General features: G+C 40.2%; 1 protein-coding gene and 1 long non-coding RNA gene across 7 annotated transcripts in view; both read right to left on the bottom strand.

Moving 5' to 3' along the window:
• ttc3 (tetratricopeptide repeat domain 3) overlaps positions 1-17,991 on the bottom strand; it is a 93,872-nt gene that overhangs the window by 57,154 nt on the left and 18,727 nt on the right. For 2 of the 6 annotated variants that reach the window (XM_082158600.1, XM_082158601.1), the window contains exons 12-17: positions 14,858-15,020; positions 12,314-12,368; positions 11,579-11,666; positions 9,781-9,820; positions 8,215-8,323; positions 5,779-5,935 (exon numbers count right to left, since the gene is read on the bottom strand). In XM_082158600.1, coding sequence (XP_082014726.1) covers positions 5,779-5,935; positions 8,215-8,323; positions 9,781-9,820; positions 11,579-11,666; positions 12,314-12,368; positions 14,858-15,020 — 612 coding nt within the window. The remainder of the gene's footprint in view (positions 1-5,778; positions 5,936-8,214; positions 8,324-9,780; positions 9,821-11,578; positions 11,667-12,313; positions 12,369-14,857; positions 15,021-17,991) is intronic. The other 4 variants (XM_082158604.1, XM_082158603.1, XM_082158605.1 and 1 more) reach the window with 4 other exon arrangements.
• Positions 3,812-5,772, bottom strand: LOC309489838. Its single transcript, XR_014202537.1, has 2 exons — positions 5,439-5,772; positions 3,812-5,390 (listed from the first exon to the last, which is right to left on the bottom strand). It is a non-coding gene; the product is annotated as an uncharacterized lncRNA (long non-coding RNA).

The following is a 17,991-nucleotide window of genomic DNA, read 5'->3' as shown; positions in this document are numbered from 1 at the left end:
ACCAGCGTTACACGCACGCCAGCCTCAAACACACACGCCAGGGTTACACACACGCCAGCCTCAAACACACACGCCAGCGTTACACACACACGCTAGAGCTGCACGATTCTGGCTAAAATGAGAATCGCGATTTTTTTGCTTGGAATCAAGATCACGATTCTCTCACGATTCTGAAAAGCTTTATTATTTTAAAGATCTACAAATCCTGAACATTAGGTTACCAAACAAGATAGAAACAAAATAAGACATAAAACGCTTGCTTCAGTCAAATTTAAATAAATGCAGTAAACAAAAAGAATGTAATATTTAAAAAAATAAAAAATGACAATTAAACATTGACAACATTCAAAGGTATTACGCCAGGCTAGACCTATTAAAGATTCTTAGCAAGAAACACTATCAACATTTTTGGGTATGGTGTTGCGTTGAATAGCGTTGCTTTTATAGACGTTTGTTTCGACTGGCCGCTGGTACTTTGTGATTGAGCAGTTTTGTTTTTAACCATCTCATACTGTAGTTTAATTGAGATAAGTTTATAATAACTTTGCTTTTCATTTATTACTTAAAGCTCGGTTGAAGTTTTTCGATAGCTACTACATTAAAAACTACTAGCCTAACTGATAAAGTTCACACATTATTTAAAACAAGTGAACAGTCAGTAATAAAATAAGAACAAATACACAAATTACATAACATGAATACTAAATAAAGTTTACAAAGTCTAACAGTATATTTAGGTACATAAATTAATAATTAAGCCTAAATGTAAAATAACACCATTGGCCACTGTATAAATTGAATATAGTTTAATCTTTGTTAAAGCTGTATTTTATTGTTTTATTTATATCAATGACACAGAAAACAGTATAATATTAAGTGTGTGCTGTCACTTTAAGGGCCAATCCCAATTCTACCCCTTACCCCTTCACTTACCCCTTCCCCTCGGTTTTGCGTGTGCACGTGAAGGGGTAGGGCTGTCTCAATTCTCTTTTGGTTGGAGGGGTAGGGGTAAGGGGAAGGGCCAGATAGCCCTTGAAACGAAGATTTTTCGGGACCACACTTCAAACGAAGGGGTATGAGAAATGTACCTGCATACACCGGCTACAGAGGCAACATGACTGCCAATAATCATTTTCTTTGTCACATTCAATCTTGTGTTCATATTTACGGTCATGTTCTTCAAAGAAACAGTTGCAAAAAAATCGTTAAAGTTCGTTAACAATATGACGCGTGTAAAAAGCAAAAGTTTGAAGCGAAGTGGACGCGCGAATGAGGCGAATTCGCGTCCACCGCGCCGCACTAAACGCCTCATTCGCGCCGCAAGACCTCCAGACGCGTGTAAACGCGTCTTTTAACATTGAAATCACTCGCGCCAGACGCTCTATTCGCGTTTGGTGTGAACGCAGCTTTTAGGCGTCGAAGATATCGTCATCTCCATTTTTTTCTGCAAACTTCAGAAGAAAAATACAAAAAATATCTGTAACTCACGCAAGACTACAGCTGACGATGGCATCTTGGAAGTTTGTAATAAACATTGGCGCATCTCCTGTGACGTAGGCGCTAGCGACGATGTATAATGACATGTAACGGTGTAGTAGTGGTGTCCCATTTCTTAGGGGAATATTTTCACCCCTACGCCTTGCCACTCTGTTTCAAGGGGCAAGGGGTAAGGGTTAGGGGTAGGCGAAGGGGTATAAAATAGAATTGGGATTGGGCCTAAGACCGACTGCACGGACCGAAAAAAACGGACAAATAGCCGTTTCTTTCTCAGCTGTTCACATATGACATAAACGAGAGAATACTTGTCGAGATGGTCATTTAGACCGGTATGTTGACAATTTTGTGTTTATGTGTCCGTTCAAGGGCAAGGAAACGCGAAAGAGGAATCAATTCTGCATTCGAGCGCTGTCTGAAATGCGCCTCTCTTTCACTGCGTTTCGAGTGTGTGTGGCTGTGCGCACATATAACGCGCGGCCCGAGTCCCGGTTTTCGGCTCTTCTTCCGCGATTAAAATTGTTTGAATGTGTAAATTGGCAAGTCAATACACGTCCACTCCAAATTATGAACTTTCACTCTATGATGGTTAAATTTAGCATTTAATCCGTGAATCACATGCGTGCCGAACCGAATCTAGTGCGATCCGTTCCACCCCTAGCGCGTTATCCCGTTGAATATCATTGGCAGAATCGTAGAAATGCAGGATTAAGATCGCGTGGGGGTTGAATCGAGATCGCGATCTTTTAACGATTAATCGTGCAGCTCTAACACACGCCAGCGTTACACACACGCCAGCGTTACACACACACGCCAGCCTCAAACACACACGCCAGCGTTACACACACCAGCGAGCCTCAAACACACATGCCAGCGTTACACACACACCAGCCTCAAACACACGCCAGCGTTACACACACACACACACCAGCCTCAAACACACGCCAGCGTTACACACACACACACACACAAGCCTCAAACACACACATGCCAGCGTTACACACACATGCCAGCGTCAAACACACACACACACGCCAGTGTTACACACACACACACACACACACACACACACACACACACGCCAGCGTTACACACACGCCAGCGTTACACACACGCCAGCGTTACACACACGCCAGCGTTACACACACACGCCAGCGTTACACACACACACACACACACACACACACACACACACACACACACACACACACACGCCAGCGTTACACACACGCCAGCGTTACACACACGCCAGCGTTACACACACGCCAGCGTTACACACACACGCCAGCCTCAAACACACACGCCAGCGTTACACACACCAGCGAGCCTCAAACACACATGCCAGCGTTACACACACACGCCAGCCTCAAACACACACGCCAGCGTTACACACACCAGCGAGCCTCAAACACACGCCAGCGTTACACACAGGCCAGCGTTACACACACACACACACACACCAGCCTCAAACAAACGCCAGCGTTACACACACACACACACACACACACACACACACACACACACACAAGCCTCAAACACACACATGCCAGCGTTGCACACACATGCCAGCGTCAAACACACACACGCCAGTGTTACACACACACACGCCAGCGTTACACACACACGCCAGCGTTACACACACACGCCAGCGTTACACACACACGCCAGCGTTACACACACACGCCAGCGTTACACACACACGCCAGCGTTACACACACACACGCCAGCGTTACACACACACACACACACACACACACACACACAAGCATTAAACACACACCAGCATTAAACACACACAAGCCTCAAACACACACCAGCGTTACACACACGCCAGCATTAAACACACACGCCAGCATTACACACACACACACACACACACACACACACGCACCAGCGTTACACACACACACTTACACACACACACACGCACCAGCGTTACACACACACACACGCACCAGCGTTACACACACACAGGGTTTCTCCTGGCTCAAACGAGGCGGAGGTGCTAAAATCCTGATCATGTATTTTAATAATAAAATAGTTAAATTAATATGTTTCCGTAGTCCATCATAAACTGTGTTTCCCACTGTATTCTTGTGGGTGGAGCTCGGTAGAAAATTTTGTACATTTAAAAGATAAATTCATTAATCTGGTGCACTTTGAATAACCCGAATCCACTGTTAAAATTAAATAATCCACCGCCAACCGCCCGAACCAGTGATATTCTCTTAGATCTGCATCTGATCATCACATTACAATTATTCAAATTCTCAGTGTTAAGCATGATGATATGGTAACACATCACACTGAAGTAGGCTGATTTAAAATGAACATTTATTTAAAATAAAAGCAAAATTTACATTTTTACATTGGCAAAATTACATTTCCTTAATAGCCTAAATCAGGGTTGAGGGTGCATTTGCTAGCCCAGGCTGATGGTGGAGCTAGTAGTTGAGTGTACCTTGTTTTACTGTTGTCTTGTATTCTAATTGTATTTGGTTTGGTGTCGAGTTTAATGTTTTTTGTATTTTGTATTTTGGCTGTTTGAATATTGTTTTAAATGGAGAGCACTTTGGTCGACTCATGTTGTTTTTAAATGTGCTATACAAACTAACTGACTAACTAACTAACTAACTAAACAACCAACCAACCAGAGGTTTTACTCCCTTCAAACTTAAATTGTCAATGTTTCATTACATCACTGTTGGAACACACACAATTTTTTTTTACCTTTATAAAGGGCATTTATTCCCTAATTTTATTAAATGTAGTTTCATTTCGAGGAGCAACGGATCCAGCTGAGGATTGTGAATAGTGAGTTCTTTATTCTCAAGTGCTTTGTTCTTATCTCGATATGGAAGTGTCTGTAAACGCAAAAAGACTGTTTAAATATGAATCGCGTTTCTAGGTGTGAATGAATGAACAGCTTTTACCAAACTATATTGCTAGACTGAGATGAGTAAAAATCGACTGAAACATGTTGAAAAAAAATGTCCTTGTATAAGTAACATATTAAACTGCAAATTAACATTTATGTGCCCTAATATATCATAAAAACGATATGTTACAGACGAAATATGAAAGACATTTCATTGACTAGTTTTGGATAGATTATAAAGTTTTTACTGTAAAATAGACTACTGCCACATCAAATAAGCTTTTGTTTGCCAGTTTCTGCTCATGTTAAATATATAGTATGTTTTGTCAAAAATAGTCTTCAACTAAGATGTTATTATAGTGTTTGTTCCAATGATGGCTATATTCAAACTAATGAATCCTTAACTTTAAAATACATATGATAAAATGTAAACTTTAAAAAAAGAAAGATTACACTTTAAATATTGTTAAAATTGTAATTGTTGTTGATTTACATGTGAAAACTTTTTAATAAAATATAAAAAAATATATTTACAAGGTAGATGTAGGCTAAACAAAATCTCAATGTGTCAATATAAGCCTTCTCATTAAATTATTTATTAGTGACACATTTGGGGAGAAGATATATTCCAAAACTTTCTGAAAATACAGTATGAGAATTAACTGCACAATTACTAGAAATTTCAAGATGTTTCCAACTCTAACTTTGAACCAATTCTGTGGAATGGCCCATATAGCCTATTTGATCAGGATTTGTTTCCAGGTATGACTATGTACTAAAAATGTGCTTTTGACTTTCATTTATATTTGAATTTTATATATATATATATATATATATATATATATATATATCATTGTTCATGATCATTCACGCCCCCACACACATACTGCCTTTCCAAACAAAACGTGTCTTATAAAGTTTAAATCAATGTATTGTTTTATGTGAATGATTAGGCAGGATGATTTTCAGATCATTTTGAAGCAAAAACTCTAGGCGACAACATCCATTAGTCAGAAGTCTTGTGGACACATATTTAGCATGTGTTTTGTGGCCTTATTTCAGAAACTTGAATTTTTTTTTTTTCAATAACCATGCATAAACATTATTCTCTCAAAATTACAAACATGTACATGCATGTTGCTCACATATTATGGTAGCCCTGTTTGTGCTAAATAGAGTGTAATTTACACCTTTGCCATTAATGTTTATAAGCAACTGAAAAAAGCACAAATGTCAGGGTTATGTCAGAACATCTCAAGGACCCCAAAAACACCTCAGACCCCAGCGCTACACACACACGCCAGCGTTAAACACACACACACGCCGGCGTTACACACGCACAACTCAAGTTACTTGTAATGAGTTTCCCCAACACTGCTCAGGAGTTTGCTCTGTGTGACACTAACCGCTGGACTGGGGGCTCGCTCCGGGACAGGTGTGTGTTTGCTGCGCTCCGGGACAGGTGTGTGTTTGCCTCGCTCCGGGACAGGTGTGTGTTTGCTGCGCACCGACGGCTTCTCCACTGCACCTGAAGCTTTCTTACTCTTCCGCGGACTCATTTCACTAGGACAAGATTCATTAGGAATAAGCATCATTATCCAACAGGCTCAATGACATCAGTGCAGTGTTTCTGATCAAGGAATAAAAAAAACTACAAATAAAAACAGCTAATATGTTAATATTCTCAATCAGATTTTAGTTTAGATTTTGGGTAACACTTAACAATAAGGTTCATTAGTGAACTACCTTAGTTAACATGAACTATGAATGAACAATACTTCTACAGCATTTATTCATCTTAAATGTTAATTTCCACATTTACTAATACATTATTAAAATCAAAGGTTGTATTAGTGAACATTAGTTACTGCACTGTGAACTAACATGAACAAACAATGAACAGCTGTATTATTAATAACTCACATTAACAAAGATGAATAACTACTGTAACAAATGTGTTGCTCATTGTTAGTTCATGTTGGTTAATACATTAACTAATGAACCTTTTTGTAAAGCGTTACCAGATTTTGTCAACATTTTAATTTGAATCAGTTTTAGTAGGGGTGACCCCGAATAGTCGAAGATTCGATGCTTCGATAGGAGGAGCCTGATTCGACTACCGATCTCACGGTCGAATCTTCGCAGGGGTGTTATGAAACGAGGATCATGCCACTTTGGCTTTATGAGGGCGCTCAATGTCTGATTTCACATAGAACTAGCTTTTATGTAAATATGTTAATATTCAGCCTATTATGATAATGCTGTAGGCCTATATAAAAATGTGCAAAGAAAGAAGCTTTTAATAAATATTTTTTAACGTGCGTAAATAAATCCAAACACCCCGTGACAGATTTAAGTTTCACTTTCAATCCGTGACCGACAGAGGAGCGTCTTCGCGGCAAGGATTTAAATCTTTAACAATGTCTGGGATAAGAAAATCTAAAGTGTGGATGTACACGATTAGAAAGGATATTCTCCAAGGCTGGATTTAGCATCAGGAAAACCATGATCGCACTTCTGCCGGCCAACGTTAACATGTTTCACGCATAGACTGGGTTTCACGTTAGAATGTATTTTATCCCCGCGCACAATTTGAAAAGACTCCAACGGACAGACAGAGTGAAAGACGTTCAGGATTTGTTCTCTCGATCAGGTATAGGGTACAAGTGATTTCAAAACTTTTCAGCCGGTTCTAATTTTATTTTTGGATGCTGTGAACATTTTTAGCTAAAAAGACTGCCTCTCCAGTTTAGCATTTATTGTTGTTTCTGCAGTTAAAAAGACAAAGTTGAAAATTCTGGCTTCTATCGTTATTTTAATAATTTCTTTATTTTTATTTTATTTATTTATTTGCTCCTCATCCTGTGACTTCATTCTGATTTATTTCGTTTTGTATTTTTATTTATTAGAAAGGTATATTCTGTTCTAATTTAATTTAGTAAATTAATTGTTTATTTTTTCGGTGCATTGATGTTGTGCTGTAGGCTGGCCTGCTCGCACAGGTAATTTAGCCGATTTAATTTGATTTGCATGTGAAATGCAAATCTGCAGTGTGGCCTTTCTGGAGTTATTTATGTTATTTCTTAGTTTTATTGATCAAAAATGTTTTTATACATTTTCTTCTATATCTTTGTGTGATTTTCTGTACATCGCGGCTTTGAAACGTTAAAGCCCCGCCCCCGTACACATGATTCGACTATTAGTCGACTATAGGCAAGACATGACGATTCTGATTCGACTATGAAAATCCATAGTCGGGGACAGCCCTAAGTTTTAGTAGTTGTTGTGTTTGCCATTTTTCTATGCCATCAAGCTTGAATAGTTTATTCAAGTTAAATGTTTATTTCATGTTTTGGTAACACTTCACAAAGTTGCATTATGTACTAAAAAAAGTTAACATTTCTACAGCATTATTTATCTCGTTTAATGTCAAGTTCAACATTTACCAACACATTTTTTAGGGCAAAAGTTAACATTAATGCACTGTGAACATGAACAGCTATATTTAGATGAATAAGTGTTCACAGTTAGATTGTGCTAGTTAACACAAGCCTATTTGTATAGCGTTACCAAGGTTTGTTCACGCTCATCACAAACAGCAGAAGTGAAGAAAACATCCTGACACCGAGCGACTGAGAAATGAAAGTAAATCTAGCTTTATTGTACCTGTCATTATAAGCTCAAGTTTCACTTTAAAGATAAAATAACTCTTCACAAACATCCTTTACAATTAATGTCAGTCAGATTTCTATCAACACATTGAATGATTGAAACATGTTTGAACTAACGAAATAATTAGCTTGTTTTCTGGTCACTTTCATGACAATAACCCGGTTTATTACCTTTTCATGTCTTTGAGTCTGTCCGCTCTTTCTTCAGGATGGGCTCGAGCTCCAGAGTTCCCTGAACACAATGGAAGTTTGAGATTAGAGTTCAAATGAAGAAACTTTCCTGGGGAAATAAATAAATAAATCACTCCTGCGTTCAGGAACAACCCGCAGAACCAGAAGAACCGCTAGCGCTAAACACCGGTGAGCGTCTAGAAACAACCGCATCAGTTGAAGGAGGGAACAAGCACGGCACGAGACTCACCGGAAACAGCGTGACACACACTTCCTCTAGAGGGAGCGTTTATGACAACATACCCACATGAATGAAAACACATTCTTTCAATTCCACAAGATATTCAAGCTTCGTTCTGTTTGCCAGTCCATAACAGCACATTAACACACGAGTTATCAGTGACCTTGGAGAGAGGGATGAGCGCTGGGAACAGACTTGAGACGCAGCCTTCACTTCCAGATAACACACGTTCAGTACAGATGTGTGTGTGTGTGTGTGTTCAGAGACGAGAGAGAGAAGCCTACTGCCATTACAGGTTTTAAACGGGTTATCTGCAGGGTTTTTAGCCAAATTTAAAGGATTAGTTCACTTCAGAATTAAGATTTCCTGATGATTTACTCTCCGCCTCATCATCCAAGATATTCATGCGTTTCTTCAGTGGAAAAGAAATGAAGGTTTTTGGGGAAAACACTCCAGGATGTTTCTCCATATAGCCTAGTGACTTCAATGGGGTCCAGCGGGTCGAAGGTCCAGATTTGAGTTTCAGTGCAGCTTCAAAGTCTCGACACAATCCAGCCGAGGAATAAGAGTCTTATCTAGACAAACCAGCGGACATTAACACAAAAATAAACATTTATATACTTTAACCACTAATGTTCATCTAGCACTAGCTGAGATGCGCCACACATTACGTAATCAGGTTGAAAGGTCATGTGTGACGCAAGTGAAGTACAGACCTAGTGTTTACAAAGTGAACGTGCAAAGACTGAGTCAAACGGCATTTAAAAAAAAAAGTAAAAACAATGATGTTGGACGATTTTGGAGGAGAAAATTAGATGAGTTTTTCGCCCTACCGCAGTACTTACGCCTACGTCACACTTGACCTTTCAACAAGACCAGCATTAGTGGTTAAAGTATATAAATGTTTATTTTTGTTCTAAAATGTCCGCTGGTTTGTCTAGATGAGACTCTTATTCCTCGGCTGGATCGTGTCGAGACTTTGAAGCTGCACTGAAACTCACATCTGGACCTTCGACCCGTTGGACTCCATTGAAGTCACTATATGGAGAAACATCCTGGAACGTTTTCCTCAAAAACCTTCATTTCTTTTCCACTGAAGACAGACATGAACATCTTGGATGATGAGGAGGAGAGTAAATCATCAGGACATTTTCATTTTTGCTAAAAAACTATAAAGCTTGCGATAAATAAAAAGCAAAACATGCAAAAATGAAGTGCAACAGTGCACAGAATAAGACATTCATAACGCAATGAGCAGAGCACATTTAAACTCGAGCTCAATACAGAAGCAAATGCTGAAATATCTGAAGAATGTTGTCCCTCACCTGCAGCGTCAGCCTGGTGTTTCCCACGCTCAGACGTCTGCTATAAGAGAGAAGAACATCAGTCGTTAGACAGACAGAGCACACTCACATCTCACAGGAACTAAGGCCTGAACTGAAGCATTAGTGGGCGACCGATATCAACGGCCAATGTTAGAGAGCAGGCGGCTGATATCACAACATTTCATTCTAATGACTAATCATATTTTTTCCAAGTAATGAGAATACAGCGCTAGTTTCACATACAGCACAGAGAAATTAATTATTTTGTTTTACCCATAAACGGAGAACAAAAAAGAACTTCGCGTGAAGTATATCAGGGCCTTTACAAACACACAAGATCTCACAGCTGGATTCTTTTGCTAGGTTTGAGAAAATAAACTTTTATTAGATCATTAAAGATTTATTAAATAATTATGTACAGTAGGTCACCATTTGAAGTGGATCAAAAAAAGTTAAAAGTTGTCCTAAGACAAGATCGGGTACTGTTCAAAATTCATGTATAACTTTGATGAAAGTCACTTCAAATGTTGACGACTGTAGAGGAACTAGGGCTGTGAAACGATTAAACGCATCCAAAACAAAAGTTTGTTTACATAATATGTAGGGTTGGGTATCGTTTCATTTTTAGCGATTCCGATTCTGCTTATCGAATCCAGTTCTTATCGATTCTTGTTTCCGATTCCAATATTTTTGGGAGGGAGAAAAAAGGGCAAATAATTGAAGAATAAATATTTCTACCTTTTATTCTTGCCAATTTTAAGCAATAACCAATAAAATGGCTAAAGTGAAAGGAGTCTCTTCATATAAAGGTGTTGATTATATTATTACTCCAGCAGTAGGTGGCAAAAATCGACAGTTTTTTATTTTTATTGAATTATTTATTGAAGAAGACTCGAGAGATTCGTTCAAAAACGGTGAATCATTCATTCATTAAACAAGTATTTATGAGACACTGAATTAATTAGTGTTTGAATTAATTATTCAAACTAGTTTAAAAAAAAAATTGACTATTATACTAAACATGTTATTCTAAGTAGTTGTCTGATGTATGTAATCGTGATCTCCATTTTAAACTAAACAAAAATGATTTTAAGCCACATAGATTCCTGAATTAGAGACCGTTCACATATCGCGTCTAAAAATGCATGGAAAAGCACGGCCGCACCGCTTTCTCCTTCTTTCCACAAGCGCTTGCGCTCCCGTGGCGTCTGTCGTTGCTATGCAACCAACCATTTACTGGGCTACTAGATATATTTACGGAGATGAGAAATAAAAACCCGCCCTGTTCAGCTATGATCAGCTGTTCAGCCGAGCTTTTGATGTTACAGAAAGGTCGGTTGTTTTTTGTGACTTGACCCGCGCACCGCTTGCGCCATTCTGAAAAGTTGAGATGTTTTCATCTCGCCGAGGCATAGGCGCGCCTGCAAAAACGAGCGCCACGCACCGCATGCTCATCGCGCCCACGGCCCATGTCGCTTCTATTATGAACGTGCTTGCCGTGCGCCTACATTTGAAATAACGGATAGTCAGGAATCGATAAGAGGAATCGTAATGCGTGCGTCTCATCAAATACCCGGTTTTTGGAAATTTGTTACCGGTTCTAAAATGGAACCGGTTCTCGATACCCAACCCTAATAATGTGTGTGTACTGTGTATTATTATTTTGTTTATATAAATACACACATGCATAAATTTCAGAAAAATGTGTTTTATATACATGACGATGACACGAGACGGCCTGGGCTGTGTGTCGGTCGAGCACTCGTGAGGGAGGTGGTGTTCAGAAGGCAAGACTCACCGAACTCTCCAGGCTGGAGGAACGAGACGGCGCTTCAGGCTGATGAGTGGATCTCTGATGCTGAGATGAAGAGTCACCCGCATGCGCTCTGCGTTACAAACACAAGCTCTAATCCTTCAACCATGCAACACCAGAGCACAAATACGAGCTTAACCCTCATCCCGCACTTTATAACTTTTTTTTAACCTTTAAATTACTAATGAATAATAAATAGTAATTTAAGCACATTCCTCACATTCTTTCAACTTAAATTCAAAATAGCTCACAATTTTATTCATAACCCTTTTAATTCAGCTCTAAATATCTTACATTGGGTGTGTTTGCCGACCTCTTGTGTAAAATACATAATGTTAGATGATATTTCATGACTCTAGATGGCCTTATAGCTCTATATGGAGCAAATGAGCTGTTCCGCTGGGTCCTAAAGTCAGTTTTCCTTCAGTGTGCATTCAGATACACATGAAGACATTATATAATAATTTTTTGGTAAAGTTTTAGCATTTTTAGGGTTTTCTATGTACTGAAGCATTCCTCGCATTCCATTCATTCCTAACAGGGTCAAATTGAAGGAGAACAGGTTGAAAAGTAAGGATGTGTTACTTTTTTTTATTTCAACCACAAAACTCTTAGAATCCTTTTTTGTGTGTGTGTGTGTGTGTATTCATGGTTCAAATGTGACTAAAGTCCTAAAGTCTTGGACCCCTCAAACACTCAAATGTAAAAACCCCTACAAACCTGGTTTTAGAAGAAATCCTTTTAGTTTCCGTCTTCTTGGTCTTCATTTGGTCTGCTTGAGGAAACACAACAGTAATAATGCGGTGAGGTGTGAGGAGTCTTTCTTTCTATTACAAAGACAGCAGACATTAATTAACATTTCTGTAAATGTGCCAGTGTTAGCGGGCTGGCTAATGTTCAACTGCATTCCTTTGGCAAAAATAATAAAAATATACCTTCAAAATAATAATAAGTACATTTCGAAGGACCTCATAACTCCATAAAGACAGCAATAACATCGGAAGAAGAGTTCTCAGCGCAGGACACAAGCCATGCGAAGCAACAACGCACAGCAGAACCTCAGTGTGAGTGTGCGGAGCGTGTGTTACCGGCAGAACCTCAGTGTGAGCGTGCGGAGCGTGTTACCGGCAGAACCTCAGTGTGAGCGTGAGGAGCGTGTGTTACCGGCAGAACCTCAGTGTGAGCGTGCGGAGCGTGTGTTACCGGCAGAACCTCAGTGTGAGCGTGCGGAGCGTGTTACCGGCAGAACCTCAGTGTGAGCGTGAGGAGCGTGTGTTACCGGCAGACCCTCAGTGTGAGTGTGAGGAGCGTGTGTTACCGGCAGAACCTCAGTGTGAGTGTGCGGAGCGTGTGTTACCGGCAGACCCTCAGTGTGAGCGTGCGGAGCGTGTTACCGGCAGACCCTCAGTGTGAGTGTGCGGAGCGTGTGTTACCGGCAGAACCTCAGTGTGAGTGTGCGGAGCGTGTGTTACCGGCAGACCCTCAGTGTGAGCGTGAGGAGCGTGTGTTACCGGCAGACCCTCAGTGTGAGTGTGAGGAGCGTGTGTTACCGGCAGAACCTCAGTGTGAGTGTGCGGAGCGTGTGTTACCGGCAGACCCTCAGTGTGAGCGTGAGGAGCGTGTGTTACCGGCAGACCCTCAGTGTGAGCGTGAGGAGCGTGTGTTACCGGCAGAACCTCAGTGTGAGTGTGCGGAGCGTGTGTTACCGGCAGAACCTCAGTGTGAGCGTGCGGAGCGTGTGTTACCGGCAGAACCTCAGTGTGAGCGTGCGGAGCGTGTTACCGGCAGAACCTCAGTGTGAGCGTGAGGAGCGTGTGTTACCGGCAGAACCTCAGTGTGAGCGTGAGGAGCGTGTGTTACCGGCAGACCCTCAGTGTGAGTGTGAGGAGCGTGTGTTACCGGCAGAACCTCAGTGTGAGTGTGCGGAGCGTGTGTTACCGGCAGACCCTCAGTGTGAGCGTGCGGAGCGTGTGTTACCGGCAGAACCTCAGTGTGAGTGTGCGGAGCGTGTGTTACCGGCAGAACCTCAGTGTGAGTGTGCGGAGCGTGTGTTATCGGCAGACCCTCAGTGTGAGCGTGCGGAGCGTGTGTTACCGGCAGACCCTCAGTGTGAGCGTGAGGAGCATGTGTTACCGGCAGACCCTCAGTGTGAGCGTGCGGAGCGTGTGTTATCGGCAGAACCTCAGTGTGAGCGTGCGGAGCGTGTGTTACCGGCAGACCCTCAGTGTGAGCGTGAGGAGCATGTGTTACCGGCAGACCCTCAGTGTGAGCGTGCGGAGCGTGTGTTACCGGCAGAACCTCAGTGTGAGCGTGCGGAGCGTGTGTTACCGGCAGAACCTCAGTGTGAGCGTGCGGAGCGTGTGTTACCGGCAGAACCTCAGTGTGAGTGTGAGGAGCGTGTGTTACCGGCAGAACCTCAGTGTGAGCGTGCGGAGCGTGTGTTATCGGCAGACCCTCAGTGTGAGCGTGCGGAGCGTGTGTTATCGGCAGACCCTCAGTGTGAGCGTGAGGAGCGTGTGTTACCGGCAGAACCTCAGTGTGAGCGTGAGGAGCGTGTGTTACCGGCAGAACCTCAGTGTGAGCGTGAGGAGCGTGTGTTACCGGCAGACCCTCAGTGTGAGCGTGCGGAGCGTGTGTTATCGGCAGACCCTCAGTGTGAGCGTGCGGAGCGTGTGTTATCGGCAGACCCTCAGTGTGAGCGTGCGGAGCGTGTGTTACCGGCAGAACCTCAGTGTGAGCGTGCGGAGCGTGTGTTACCGGCAGAACCTCAGTGTGAGCGTGAGGAGCGTGTGTTACCGGCAGAACCTCAGTGTGAGCGTGAGGAGCGTGTGTTACCGGCAGAACCTCAGTGTGAGCGTGAGGAGCGTGTGTTACCGGCAGAACCTCAGTGTGAGTGTGCGGAGCGTGTGTTATCGGCAGACCCTCAGTGTGAGCGTGCGGAGCGTGTGTTACCGGCAGAACCTCAGTGTGAGCGTGAGGAGCGTGTGTTACCGGCAGAACCTCAGTGTGAGCGTGAGGAGCGTGTGTTACCGGCAGAACCTCAGTGTGAGCGTGAGGAGCGTGTGTTACCGGCAGAACCTCAGTGTGAGCGTGCGGAGCGTGTGTTATCGGCAGACCCTCAGTGTGAGTGTGTGGAGCGTGTGTTACCGGCAGAACCTCAGTGTGAGCGTGAGGAGCGTGTGTTACCGGCAGAACCTCAGTGTGAGCGTGAGGAGCGTGTGTTACCGGCAGAACCTCAGTGTGAGCGTGAGGAGCGTGTGTTACCGGCGTTCTCCTGCAGCTCGCTGTGGAAACGCTCGCTCTGCTGGAGCAGGTCTTTCAGCCCGTCAGGGTCAGCGCCGCACGCCTCCTGAGCCTCACGGTTGGCCAGCATAGCCTTCTGGTGCTCGCCCAGGTAGAACAGTGCGTCACAGAAGCGGTAATGGCCCTGGAGGAAAGGAACATCATGGATATGGCCTTTATGAGTGAGAGTCGGACCTGAGTCTGGGGTTGGGAGTCGGATACTTGTTATAAAATTTCAATTTCAATTCCTCTTATCGATTCCTTTGTGAGCGAGACGACTGTTTTCAGTGCTGCGTGCGTCACTATATTGAGCAGCTCTTAAAGGGACAGCAGCCTAATATTCCTGCTATAATTACACTAATATTCCTGCTATAATAACACTAATATTCCTGCTATAATTACACTAATATTCCTGCTATAATTACACTAATATTCCTGTTATAATTACACTAATATTCCTGCCGTCTCTATAATTACACTAATATTCCTGCTCTATAATAACACTAATATTCCTGCTCTATAATAACACTAATATTCCTGCTATAATAACACTAATATTCCTGCTCTATAATAACACTAATATTCCTTTTATAATAACACTAATATTCCTGCCGTCTCTATAATAACACTAATATTCCTGCTCTATAATAACACTAATATTCCTGCTCTATAATAACACTAATATTCCTGCTCTATAATAACACTAATATTCCCGCTCTATAATAACACTAATATTCCCGCTCTATAATAACACTAATATTCCCGCTCTATAATAACACTAATATTCCTGCTCTATAATAACACTAATATTCCTGCTCTATAATAACACTAATATTCCTGCTATAATTACACTAATATTCCTGCTCTATAATAACACTAATATTCCTGCTCTATAATAACACTAATATTCCTGCTCTATAATAACACTAATATTCCTGCTGTCTCTATAATAACACTAATATTCCTGCTCTATAATAACACTAATATTCCTGCTCTATAATAACACTAATATTCCTGCTCTATAATAACACTAATATTCCTGCTCTATAATAACACTAATATTCCTGCTCTATAACACTAATATTCCTGCTCTATAATAACACTAATATTCCTGCTCTATAATAACACTAATATTCCTGCTCTATAATAACACTAATATTCCTGCTCTATAATAACACTAATATTCCTGCTCTATAACACTAATATTCCTGCTCTATAATAACACTAATATTCCTGCTCTATAATAACACTAATATTCCTTTTATAATAACACTAATATTCCTGCCGTCTCTATAATAACACTAATATTCCTGCCGTCTCTATAATAACACTAATATTCCTGCCGTCTCTATAATAACACTAATATTCCTGCTATAATAACACTAATATTCCTTTTATAATAACACTAATATTCCTGCTCTATAATAACACCAATATTCCTTTTATAATAACACTAATATTCCTGCCGTCTCTATAATAACACTAATATTCCTGCTCTATAATAACACCAATATTCCTTTTATAATAACACTAATATTCCTGCCGTCTCTATAATAACACTAATATTCCTGCTATAATAACACTAATATTCCTGCTCTATAATAACACTAATATTCCTGCTCTATAACACTAATATTCCTGCTATAACACTAATATTCCTGCTCTATAATAACACTAATATTCCTTTTATAATAACACTAATATTCCTGCCGTCTCTATAATAACACTAATATTCCTGCTATAATAACACTAATATTCCTTTTATAATAACACTAATATTCCTGCTCTATAATAACACTAATATTCCTGCTCTATAATAACACTAATATTCCTGCTCTATAATAACACTAATATTCCTGCTCTATAATAACACTAATATTCCTGCTCTATAATAACACTAATATTCCTGCTCTATAATAACACTAATATTCCTGCTCTATAATAACACTAATATTCCTGCTATAACACTAATATTCCTGCTCTATAATAACACTAATATTCCTTTTATAATAACACTAATATTCCTGCCGTCTCTATAATAACACTAATATTCCTGCTATAATAACACTAATATTCCTGCTCTATAATAACACTAATATTCCTGCTCTATAATAACACTAATATTCCTGCTCTATAATAACACTAATATTCCTGCCGTCTCTATAATAACACTAATATTCCTGCTATAATAACACTAATATTCCTTTTATAATAACACTAATATTCCTGCCGTCTCTATAATAACACTAATATTCCTGCTCTATAATAACACTAATATTCCTTTTATAATAACACTAATATTCCTGCCGTCTCTATAATAACACTAATATTCCTGCTATAATAACACTAATATTCCTGCTCTATAATAACACTAATATTCCTGCTCTATAATAACACTAATATTCCTGCTCTATAATAACACTAATATTCCTGCTCTATAATAACACTAATATTCCCGCTCTATAATAACACTAATATTCCTGCTCTATAATAACACTAATATTCCTGCTCTATAATAACACTAATATTCCTGCTCTATAATAACACTAATATTCCTGCTCTATAATAACACTAATATTCCCGCTCTATAATAACACTAATATTCCTGCTCTATAATAACACTAATATTCCTGCTCTATAATAACACTAATATTCCTGCTCTATAATAACACTAATATTCCTGCCGTCTCTATAATAACACTAATATTCCTGCTCTATAATAACACTAATATTCCTGCTGTCTCTATAATAACACTAATATTCCTGCTATAATAACACTAATATTCCTGCTATAATAACACTAATATTCCTGCTCTATAATAACACTAATATTCCTGCTCTATAATAACACTAATATTCCTGCTCTATAATAACACTAATATTCCTGCTCTATAATAACACTAATATTCCTGCTCTAATAACACTAATATTCCTGCTCTATAATAACACTAATATTCCTGCTCTATAATAACACTAATATTCCTGCTCTATAATTATTATTATTATTATTATTATTAATTCGTTTATTCCAGGCAATGGCACAAAAAAAGTACAAGATAAACAAAATATGGTTAAATCATATAGTGCAAAAAAACAAAGAAAAAACAAAAACAGAA

The sequence above is a fragment of the Leuciscus leuciscus genome, assembly GCF_965113295.1.
Source record: "Leuciscus leuciscus genome assembly, chromosome: 24".
In the NCBI taxonomy this organism is placed as follows: Eukaryota; Metazoa; Chordata; class Actinopteri; order Cypriniformes; family Leuciscidae; genus Leuciscus; species Leuciscus leuciscus.
Note: the sequence above shows the minus strand (reverse complement) of the source record. Positions and strands in the feature narration are given on the sequence as shown.